The sequence below is a fragment of the Stegodyphus dumicola genome, chromosome 11 (assembly GCF_044657685.1).
Source record: "Stegodyphus dumicola isolate Sdum_Otavi_A_Nest chromosome 11, ASM4465768v1".
Taxonomy (NCBI): domain Eukaryota; kingdom Metazoa; phylum Arthropoda; class Arachnida; order Araneae; family Eresidae; genus Stegodyphus; species Stegodyphus dumicola.
The window spans coordinates 31,828,953-31,841,610 of NC_140778.1; the positions used below are offsets into that span (position 1 = coordinate 31,828,953).

The following is a 12,658-nucleotide window of genomic DNA, read 5'->3' on the forward strand; positions in this document are numbered from 1 at the left end:
CGATTTGGCAAGACACTTATTTTATTTCGCTGAGTTTTCTGATTAAATTTGAAACGTAAACAGCTTACGCTTTGCAGAGTGTCAAAACAAAACTTTGAATTTTGAATGAAAAGCTTCTTACATTAGCACAAAGTATGAAAAAAGATTTTAATCCAAAATTCAAACTTCGAGGAGCACATGTTTGTGTGGGGGATTACGTGTGTTCGAAATTTGGTAGCTCTAAGGTTCGCTGGTTTTGCACAACACGCGGAATATATAAACATACACATTCTTCATTCTTTAATAAGAGAAGAGAATAGATAGAGCAAATGTCTTCTATGCAAAAATTCTAGCGCAATTCTATTTCGTTGTAATGATATATATATATATATATATATATATATTAACTAGGGTAACTACTATTCACGTATTGAAATTCTGGAAAGCATGGAAGATCTGTAATAAACAGAGGTTATTTTTTTTTATTTAGGTAGGCTGACATGCACGATGTACACATATTTCTCATAAGATACATTTATAGTATGGTGATGAATTTTTCTTTCACCAGAAAGTAAAAAAAGTCAGGAGGAATATTTCTGTGAAATCGCAGGATTTTGCTTATCTTCAAATTTCAATCTGAAGAGTCGAAATAAATACGACCTATTTGATATTAGACATATCACGTTCATCTTTTGATCCGCATAATCTGCGCTCTAAGGTAACATTTAAATTTAATCTGAGAGTTAGTTAGACAGGGCACAATTTTAAGGGATAAGAGCGATAACTTCTTATATAACTCTTGTGGTTTACTAATTTTTGTTTTAAGATAACTAATTATAAAGGTGTTAGTTTACTTGGAACTGGCATGACGTATCTGATTGTCTTGATTGTTTCAAAATGAAAAGAATAAAATTTAAAGACAAATTATTAGAAAATGTTCTGCATTTAAAGCAAATTTTCATAGGGCAAGTTGATTTAGAGATTTTAATGTTAACAGGTTTTATACAACCCTCATCGCATATAAATTCACTCTAGTTAACAGTCAGTAAAGAGATAATATGCATCGATGATTAGAAGAAAGGAATCTATTTAACACCTAAAAGTAAAACGGTGTACATTTATTCCTTGAAGATATTTTTAAAAAGCACCAGAACGATAAGAAATTCGAAAATAAAGGAAATAAGGAAAAGTGATCATTGAAAAAAATTGAAAAAAATCAATTACTAACTATCAAAGCTCACTGAAAATGACATTACTGTCAAATTCATGGAAATTGAAGCACTTTTTTAAGATGCTGTTAGATTATAGGTCAGGAACATGAATTCAATAATAGCAATTGAATTGAAGCATTTTTTTAAAAAGTCTTTTAGACCAGTGTTTCTCAACCGCCGGTCCGTAAGAAATATTTGCCGATCCGCGAAATATCCAGCTATCTGTCCAAAAATGTGCCAATGGGTCGAATTATTAAACTTACCGGTCTGCGAGAACGTACCAAAATATGTTACCGGTTCTTGGAGTAATCCAGTTGAGAAACACTGTTTTAGACAATCTAATGCATAATATTTAACAAATCTTTTACTTTATCACAAAATGAAATTTGAAAAATGGGGAAAGACAACATTAAAATACGCAAACAAAAACACGAAAACGCAAAAAAACTTGAAAATATTGTTATGTAAAATTAGCATTAAGAAATACTTTTTCCTATTTCATTTTTTTTCGTCAACTGATTACGACCGATAAATAGAGTTTAATGAATACATTTAATTTCTCTGTTTTCTTGATTTGATATGAAAAATGAAAATTTGAAAAGAAACAGATGCCAGAAAAAATAACAGATAGTATTATAATGCAGTTAAACTGAATGTTATATTAATTATGAGTTAGTAATAAACTAAGTGGTATAAGTAATTATGAAAGGCTGACATTGGCTAAAAATCGATTTTAATCTATAGTATTACATAAAAAAGAACAATTTATTTTGTATTCGTTATGCAACGCCAGCCAATTGAAGAAATGAAAGTTTATAAATTTTGGAAGTTACTTTTAAGCACTAGTTGACATAACAATTAAAGACGGGTTTCACGAACGGAGTTATTGTTATTACTTCTCTTGAGTATTTCTCATTATTACATCTATTTCAAGAAACGTTCAAGTGTTAGATTTACAACGATCGTTTTATTAGTTTAAAATTATTATGAATTATATTTTATTAATTGCGAATTCACCAAATTGATATTCATACGTGCTTTGACTACTTTAGCATTTTGCAATTAAATGTAATGTATAATTTAAGATAACTCGGTTAACGTTTTATAAGCTTTTTATTTGAAATGCGGCCAGGTGAAAGGACATTTCTTAAAACGAATTGGTACTGCTACAAGAATATGCTTCAGAATATTTTAAAGTAATAATATATTGTCAGATGAAACTCAGTCATCTGACAGCATTTACTAGATGATGTCATTTACTTATCATGATAGATTAAATAAATAAATAAATTGGACTCGCATCTGAAAATTCCACGTTAAAGAATAGTATATCAAAGAGTTTTTAGTTAATGTTTCAAAAATTTAGAATTATATTTACAAATTTTAAAAATATAAAATTGACAAATTTTAATTTTATCCGTTTAATGTGTAAAACAAATTGTAAGTTTAATCGTTATGATTAATCAATCAATTTAAGAAGTAACCCTATCGCGGGTTTCAAAATTTGAAGCAGTCATCGCATATTTAAAACGAACTATTATTACCTATGCAAATGGTAAGCAAAAACTTTAACTACAATATTATTTCCTCATAAATTATTTCCAAATCAAGACATTTTCAATTATTTAAAAGAAAAGTAACAATTTCATTATTTCATCATAAATTATTGCATAAATCGAGACATGTTCACTTTTTAAAAGGAAAGTAACAATTTCATTATTCGACACGAGGTTGTGGATTTATTTTTTTGGATGACTTGCGCGCGAGGCTTCCGTACCTTATGTAGCAATAGGTATATCATGATATATATTTTGAAAGGCCGTAAAATCTGCTTACTGATAATAATAAACATATCTTCTAAGCGTTAAATAAAAATAAAAAAAATCTGAAAGCTTTCAGATTTTATATTATGCCAAAAATGGCGTTTTTTAACGGTTTTGTGTGTGAGCTTTGTTTATTAAATATCATGTTCTCTGCACTTAAACCACATAAAATTCAATTCAACAGCAATACCAAAAAATATTTAAAAACAGCAAAACAGCATATCTTTAGAATTTCGGATACACAGTCTCGTTCGCGGAAGATAAAACGTCTTTTTCCGTACCGTTTTGCCATTGATCGCTTTCAAATCTTTGAGTTTATTCATCAAAAATTCGTTTGAGTGTCACAAAATCTAAAATAGATAATAAAACAAATTCAAAATTCAAAATTCGGGTTTCCAAGTGCCCATGTTCGGTTGGAGGACTACCTTATTCAAAATTTAATGGCTCTAGGTGCCGTTGTTTTTTTCACAGGCAAGAAACATGAATTATTTACGTCCTTTAAATATACGGCGATAATACTTGGTGGCAACAATTCAAAAGGTGAATCAATGGAAAAAAGTGGAACGACGCAAAATGCCGTTTTGAGATTAATAGCCCATTGTATCTAAGGCCCCTTTATGCTAATAAAAACTGTATTCTGAAAATTTCAAATTATAATTTAATACATTAAAGAAGATTTCGCAGTTAAAATTTCAAAATTAAAAATCACTAAAAATTGCAGTATAATCTTCGTATTCGGGTTAACACCTAAGCAGTTTCAAACTAACCGGTTACGGCAGACTCATAAGTTAAAGAATTAATATGCAGAAATTTAAAATACAGAGTCTAAGATCGCATATGTTAAACAAGCTATTCAAACAAACGATGCCAGGCAGTATGAAAGAAACTTGACATTATTCTACCCTAAATCAAATCAATGTGGAAGACATTTATTTAAGAAATAAAAGACTTCATTTTCGAAGACATAATTGAGTAATTTTTTTCACTGGATAGCTTGCACGCAAGATTCGCGCAATTTTTTTTTTTTTTTCTGCAAATGAAGGAGCAACAAAATCAATTTTGAAAATTTACGAACTTCGTAAAATAAAAACAGTAACACGTTTTTCGAGAAAAAGAAAGTGAGACATAGAGTTGATGCAGTGAAAAATGTTTTTGGTCTCATAGGACGAAACACGTTTTTATGGCATAAATTTAACGCATTGTTTAACAGAATTTATCGTTAGTTAACAATATTAAGCTTTAGTTTTGGTGTATTTCATTGTGGCAAAGTACTCGTGGGCTAGCTGCTTAAGGGGAGGAATGTCTCCTTGGAAGACTTTCTAAGAGAAGCTGGCTCGTCTGTACGTTACAGACGGGGAAAATGCGAAAACGCCGAAGAAGCTAGCCCGTTCGTCAGGATTCGAATTCCAAACCGAATTACCAGTGTTCAGCGGCTTAACGCGTTAGGCTGCTATCACACGTCGGTTTGTTTCAGAAGAACAACTGTTTGGAACAATTTTTCTGCTTTGTCACAACAGCCAATCAACACAGATCGCTTTGGGGTTAACGCAGGAGAAACTGGTTCCCCATTACAAACAAGCTGATAGTATTCGAAGCTGATAGCTGATTGGTTGAAAACGAACAACCTGCAATTTTTTTTGAAAGGAAGGAAAGAGTCTCGCGTCTTTCTTTCAATAGTAAACCAGGCAGAAAAATTGTCCGAAACAGATGTTCGTGTGAAACAAACGCCGTTTGATATGGGACTTGGGCTTTGGAGGCTTAGATGTTGTTTTATGCTTCAATGAAGAACTGTAACGATATCTCATACTTAAACTACTAAAGTACTACATACTTAACTAATCAATCCACGCTTCCACTTTATGAAAATGAAAAAACAACAGTTCGAAAGGCATGGAGACGACGGAGAGGGTGAATGATAAGTATTATTAAAAATGCGATGCAAAGTATTATAACTGGCCGAAAAAAAAGAGTCAAAGACGCACACGATGATGGAGAAATACATAACTTTCACTATCTAGTTAAATTAATTTATTAATTTTTTCCGTAAAAATGCTGACTTTTTCCCCCTTAAGACTGATTTTTCGAGGTACATGTTCCTATTCTTCATTATCCATCAAACCTAATCATTTAAAATTTTTATAATTTTTTTTAATACTAAGTAAGAATTTAATAACTTCTAGAAAAGTGTTACTTTTAGAAAATTAATGTAATAGAAAATACAAGCTGAAAGGTTACTATACACGGGGTAAAAATTGTTATTACAGAAAAGATTAAAAATTGAAGTGAAAAATTATCATCCTATCTGCGAAAAATTAATTTTCATACTCGAAAACCTTACAATTGCTGAAACAAATTTTGCATGAATTTATCACATTTATCACGGAGGTAGGAGCTTGTATGTCCGGTTAAGAAAATGTGAGGAACTGACCTTAGTTTTCCGTGTCGCATCATTTTCTCTCTTTTTATCCCAATGGATAGAACTCTCTGCTAAATGTTTCTCTTGTGTCAGTTTCTCTTGCAATCATAGGAGGTGCATGGCGAGCCAATGGAATCCGAGTCAGAAGGAAGTGCCTGATATGGGCGAAGAAACATTTCGATACGAGTTTATCCGTATAGTTCCTGACTACGCATAACTAGGGATTGTTAGCGTCAAAATTTTTCTATTACATCCACTATGCGTATCATTTTGATTTTGCGTTATTATTTAACAGGGCAGAAATTCACGACCAACATCATTACAATACTTTATTCTACTGCTCTTTTAAGAAGTGCATGAGTCATTAATATCGTCTGCCGCCGTGGTTACATTTCTTATCTCTCGTTATTTTTTTAGTATTTTAGCTTTGAATATCTTTTAATATCATGGCGCCATCTAGCGGTAGACTGTTGAAATTGCTAACAGGAACTCTGCATCGTCGCTAGTTCAGGAAATGAACCGCGTGAACCTAGTTATTTAAGAAAGTCAACAAGGATGAAACAAATTCAGAAGTGATAATGTTTCATATATAAATACGAATCACGTCAGGGTTATCGTTTTCACAGAACGTTATTTTCGTTTGGTGTCTTTCGAAAGGAAATTGTTTATCATTCAAGTATAAGTTGATTATCCGATGTTTAGTATTTATACTGTTATTAGTAATGTCGGAAAGTCGGAAAATAATGTATTGAATATCTGAAAACAGAATGATGGTTAACCCTTTGACGGGCGGTATATAAAATAATTTAAACTGTGGTAAAATTTTGCATGAACTATAACTTATGGACCCTAAGGATACAAAATTGAGACTTAAAAAAAATCTAGAGCGAAATCCTGAATTTTGAGAGCCGGTATATATTTCATACCGGCGCCCCTCTAGGACATTTTTTTCCAGGTAGCTGTCAACTGTTAATCTTTGTTTTAAAAATTAATTTTGGGTACTTTTGATGTGCGTCTGTAGTGATGAGTGCTTGAATATAGTTATGTAAGTCTAAAGACATTTTTTTTTTTTAATTTTGGCAGAAATTTAAAATTTTAAAAATAAAATTTATGTTTTTTTATGCACTTTGATGACGCAACCCAGCTGAACATATTTATGTAAAATATGGGTAAAAAGCTTTTCAAGTTGATTTAAATTCAATATTATTTTATAAAAAAATTTAGCAAATATAACACTGCATGTGTAAATCGTATCATGCTGTAACTGAACTAGTATAATATTACAAGCAGATGTAACTCAGCCGAAAATTAAAAAAACTGAAAAATGAAGCACTCCGACCGACTCAGCTGAGAAAGTATGTTGCATTTTTGAGATTGTATTTTATACTAATATGTGTAAAATAATATATAATATGTGATAATATATGATAATATGTGAGATATAATAATATGTGAAAAAACAACCATGCTTCATACTATAATACGAAGAATCGCCCCCCCCCTCCACGCACACACACTTTAGATCATCAAAGACCGTAAGTGTCCCTGATGTATTATTATTATTATTATTATTATTATTATTATTATTATTATTTTGTAAAAAATGTTTATTTTTTGTAAATATAGGTTGTAATGTATCTTTTTGTTCAGGAAGAAACGCCGTTAAACAATTTTATTATTTGATACACCTCAAAGCTCTTATTCTGATTTTCAATCCCTTTGGCTGCATAGGAGCTGCTTTTCAACTTTTGGATAAATTTTAGTTTGCATCTAAAACGGGCCTTAGAAATATTTTTCCTCCTTTCACCAACTGTGAGAATTTATTTCGGAAACAACCTATTTGTATCAACGAGAGCGCAGATTTCTCTTGTGTTCTCTAGTCTTTCATCTGAAATTAACAAAGAATTTCCCTAAAGAATAAAAGCATGCTTTCAAACCAGCAGTTTTTGTGAAAGAAGAGCGACGGAGAGCTCGCGACTTCGGCTGAGATGGACCTTAAGTACATTTCCATTTTAAGTGAGCTTTACCTTTGTGTGATCTTATCACACCTCACAAAGGGAAGAAGGCGTGACTTCCGAATGACAAATTAGTTGTCAATCACCTCTTTCATTTTCCTTGCATTCTAGAATTTTGGAAAACACGAAGCAACGGGTGTCTTTTGGGGGCTAACATGCCACATTTAACCCCCACAATTGTGTAAAGTTTTGACCCCACATGGCAATTTTGAAATCGATGAGTCTTTCTCTTGGAAAAGAGATAAGGGCTGAAATAAAAATTTTAGCTAAACACAGACGAATGAAACTCGAGCTGAGTACACAAAGAATAAATGAAACTAATATACTTGTATTCAGTCCTACCGCAGAGTCAATAAACTCCCCAATTCCTCCATGAACATAATACTGAATCCTAAACGACTTATAAATTAATCATGAAAAATTATTACGTCATAAACTGTTATAATAATAAAGAAATTCTGTCATGTCACAGAGTATAAAAGGAGAAGACTGGTGCTGCCATCTATTGGCTTGGTATCCTCAGTGTGGGCGCCGGTATATATTATATACCGGTTTTAAAATCGTATAAATAATCTTCTGTTAATTATCATTTCTGACAAAAATGAAGTAAATATATAAGATTCAGCATGTGTACGTCATATATTTGCAGGTTTTGAATCTTTTCCTTCCCTCCAATAGAATTTATCAATCTTCCAACATGATACCTTGCAAAGAGGTATATTAATTTCATAACTGCAAAATATTGAGCATTCATAGGGTGATACTACCATTTAGAATTTAAAGGAAACACTAGAAACTTACGATTATAGCTTTTGGTGTAGAAAAATTAGTATTTTTTCGGAGGTTAAAAAATTGACAAACAACCGGTATATATTATATACCGGTGCCCTTCAAAGGGTTAAAGAAGGCTAACTGTTATATTTATGGGATGAAGTTCAAATCTTGAATGAGACATGGATTGATGAGCAGCGTTCTCTATATAAGATGGCAAAGTGACAGACAAATTTAGCCAGAAAATGCCATTATCGACCAATACCTGGGAAATCGCTTTCTCTCAAATACTGGAATCCCTTTTCCTGAAAACCAAACTCATTGTGAAAGCAATCTGTTTCAGCAGTCTACAATTTTTTAACCTTTATAGAAGCAATGTTTATTTTTTATGCATTGCAACATCGTGCATTCTTATCTATCATAAAATGTACGTAACGTTGAAAACTGTTTGGTGAATTATCGCCAAGCTTTTAATGTATTACAAAGTCAAGAGAAGGGTGTATAGGAAAGTCAAATAAAGTGTAACCGTTGACACCAACTCGTGCTTACAAAAGCCAACACTTTTGGCTTAAACCAAAGGTAATGTGTGTGTGTGTGTGTGATTATGGCAATGCCTCGAGGGCTATCTGTCTAAGGGGAGAGATGCCTTCGTGGAGGACTAAGGGAAACTGGCTCGTATATACGTTACACATAGGGAAAACCACGAAAACGCCCATGCAGCCAGCCTGTTCGCGGGATTCGAACCTCGAAATGAACTACTAGTGTTCAGCGACTTTACTCCTCGGCCGCTGGTGGGCCCAAAAGGTAATGAATAACTTAAATTGAACTTAACGGCATAAAAGTTTAACTATCACGCAAGATGGCTCTGACTCGAGCTCGCAGTAAACACGCCTAATGACAAGATTAACTCAACGCCGCAGAATTCTAACTGCTAGAGAATGAAAGCAACTAACAAGGCCTTCAAGAGACAGAACCAATACCTTTGAGATACTTACAAAAGGTCTGAGTACGACGGCATGACGTCACAGCAGAAAAACGGTTGCTCATGGCTCTGTTGCTTTTCATACCTTCCTTCGCGTGTTTATTTACTTAACTCATGCTTATTTCCTGTTTATTTCATTCAGTATTCCCGATTTATTACTATAGCAAAATTTGTAATGGAATTTTTAAACCTAAATCTTATGTTTAAATCCGTGAAGACGAAGTTCCTCTAAGTTTTTTTAATTATACTGAAAAGTACAGAAAATATGATGAATAAATATACACTGGTGTGCAAAAATTAAGGAAGAAGTCAAAAAATTAGCATATCAGCTGAACGAAGAGGCAGAGCGGACAGAAAGACCAATCAGGAGATTAAATAAGGTGATGTACTGTAGCACATGCGCATATATGCAGGCAGACGTAATGGGGGAGTGTCTGAGTAGTATAAAGCATGTTGTCGGTGGCAAAGAGATTGCACGCCGTATAGCAGTTAAAATCACACCGAGTTGCTGCCTCAGCGAGAAATGGCGAATAATCAATCTGTTAGACGACATCTGGATGCTTTTACCCGAGGTCGAATCATTGGGAAGTTGGAGGAAGGCCGCAGGGTGACAAGTGTGGCTGCAGAGTTCGGAATTGCTCACAACATCGTTTCACGACTTTGGAGACAATTTCAAACTACAGGAACAGCTATCCTGGGGTTTAGTCCTGGGGTCGTCCACGAGGAACCACACCCGCAGATGACCGGTATATTCCCTTTCAGGCAGACAGCGGGAGAAATCGCTAGACACACGACACAGGCGACTGGACGACCGATATCGCGTTTTACCGTGGCTAGAAGACTGCACGGTGGTGGTCTGTTTGCACGACGCCCTGTACGATGTGTACCTCTAACGCCTGCCCATCCGAGAAGGCGTTCTCTGTGGTGCCGGGAACACCGGAATTGGAGAGACAATGAATGGGGACGAGTACTCTTTACAGATGAGAGCAGATTCAGTCTGAGTAGCGATTCTCATCGCATACTCATCTGGAGAGAGCGGGGAAGCCGCAATCATCCCTCGAACATCATTGAAAGGGACAGGTATGGAGGTGGCGGTGTTCTCGTTTGGGGAGGCATCATGCTTGGTAGTCGTACAGACCTTCACATATTGGACCCGTTATTGTAACGACATTCTTCTTCCATATGTGCGTCTTTTTAGAGGCGCTATGGGTCCGCAGTTCTTTTTCATGGACGACAATGCACAATGCAACATGTCATCACAGAGTAGCTGCCGAACAGCTCTTAGAGAGTGAGGATATTGAACGTATGGATTGGCCGGACGATCTCCGGATCTGAATCCCATCTAGCATGTATGGGATTTTCTAGGCAGACGCTTGGCACCAGTACCTTACCACCAGTAACGATTCCGGAGCTTCGATTGGCACTGCAAGACGAATGGGCAGCAATGCCTCAACAACTCATTGACACCCTCATTCTTAGCATGGGCAGATGCTGTGAAACCTGCGTAGCAGTCAGGGGAGATCATATCCCCTATTAAAGACCGGATGTTTCTTGCTGGACACCCATCACAGGGATATTTCGGCCTTCAGTCGCATTGCGCTCCATGCTACTTTTATCTCTTCTATTACAAGCTTCTTTTTATCCCTCTGATTTCTCTTTTAGTAAGTGTTGCTTACATTGCTCATGTCCTTACGTATTGGGGATCTTACGGTATTAAATGTGTTGATTTGGAAAGCTTTTGTACAAAGTTATATTGAAAAAACCGTTTCGTCCTTAATTTTTGCACACCAGTGTATATCAGATTTTGTTTAATTTTACCTTATCTATTTCAACGATCACGTACTATCAATCTTATTTAATTTTACGTTATTTGTACGTAAAATTAAGTTCATAAATTTGGTGCTTAGAGTTTTTACCATTTTACCAAAGTAAATATGTTTGTACAAAAATTACGCGTGAAAAAAATGTGCCAATTGCAGTAAAAAGTGCTTTAATGAGATATATTAAATCCTATTTGGAAAAAACTGTGGCTTTCATAACCTAATCAATATACAACGTATCAAATTTAATAATTAAAAAGGGTTATGTGATAACAAACCCCATAGGTTTCGGTGTTAAAGTAAACCAGATCGTCCCTACTCTTTCTTGCCGACATGTCGGTGACGCGCGCTCCGCCCACTGGGTTAGTCTATATCTTATAATGTCCATGCCCTGATGTCTGAAACACCGTTGTACAGGAGCGATTTAATTAAGAGTCTTCGACTCTTGAAGGCATTTACGAATTCCATATTACCTTGGGCTTTACTTTTTTTAGTTTTTCCACATTGCCTTTTCCTTTGGTTAGTCGTATTTTATCCACCACTGTTTTACAATTAGCCAAAAAATGGCTTTTCGAGAAATATTCTTCGCGTTGCAACAAAAATTATCCATATTAATCTTTTACGCTTACACAAAAAACGATGGAATTACAAGTCGTACAAATTTAAAAGTTTCGAATAAAATTTAATTAGAAAGGGGAAATTTCTTAATAAATGTTAATAGTTATTATTTGAAGTTAAATTTTAAAACATCATCTGTAAAATTACCGATATTTTCAGATTAAGGTATGGGAGTATTTCTCTTCCGAAAGCACACAAATGTATTATTCAGTCCACAACTGGTTTGCGTACGTTTTTTGAAATAAGAATAAATTTTAAAATAGCAGAAGATGTTTCCTATCTGAAATAATAAACTGATACACAAACCTTTTATTTATAAGCATTTGCTTTTTGTTAGTCTTTATCGAAATCGTTTTTAAAATGTGTAAAACCCCTGTTTTGTATTAGAAGAAAATATTGTTGCTAGTCTGTCTCCGACAGAGGAGAATGTTTACTAGTAGCGTTATATCCAATATCCGTCAGTTCCATTGGATAGTAATTATCCACACCATTGGAGGACATATAAATTGAGTCCAAGTTATTAAGATAGATATGAAAATATTAAAGAAGAATTTATCCGCCTGCGCATTAGAAAGTCTTACAAATATTTCACTTCTCTATCTAAGGAAATAGATATTTTCCGATATTCATAAAATAATCTCCATTGATAGCTGGTAGTTCTAAAATATACATCTGACAAACTTTAATGAATCTTGCACACAGCAAAAACTGAGAAATTTATGATTTAAGTTTTACATCAAGTTTTGACCTTTCTTTTGGGTTTTCTATTTGTTCGTAGTATTTTTTGTAACAGGCATCGATTCGAAGAAAAATGCGTCTTAAAGTGATCAAATACACTTATTTTAGAAAAACATACTACCGAAATTTTATCTACCAGTTTCTCCTTAAGCGAATGGGTTATAAAATATTTAATTATGCCTGTTGCAATTCAATTTCTTCCATGCACTGAAAAGATTTTGCAATAACTGTTTTACCAGATTCAGGTAAAGCGGTGGTTGTCGAGAATATAAGATGTAATTATTA

At 34.0% G+C, this 12,658-nt stretch overlaps 1 protein-coding gene across 1 annotated transcript in view; it reads right to left on the bottom strand.

The window, feature by feature from the left end:
• The window catches only part of LOC146993863 (uncharacterized), a 67,240-nt gene extending 61,424 nt beyond the window's left edge, over positions 1-5,816 (bottom strand). Inside the window, exon 1 of the mRNA XM_085826609.1 lies at positions 5,442-5,816. Within this exon, the coding sequence (XP_085682735.1) occupies positions 5,442-5,464 (23 nt within the window). The 5' untranslated portion in view covers positions 5,465-5,816. The remainder of the gene's footprint in view (positions 1-5,441) is intronic.
• Positions 5,817-12,658: the final 6,842 nt, after the last annotated feature.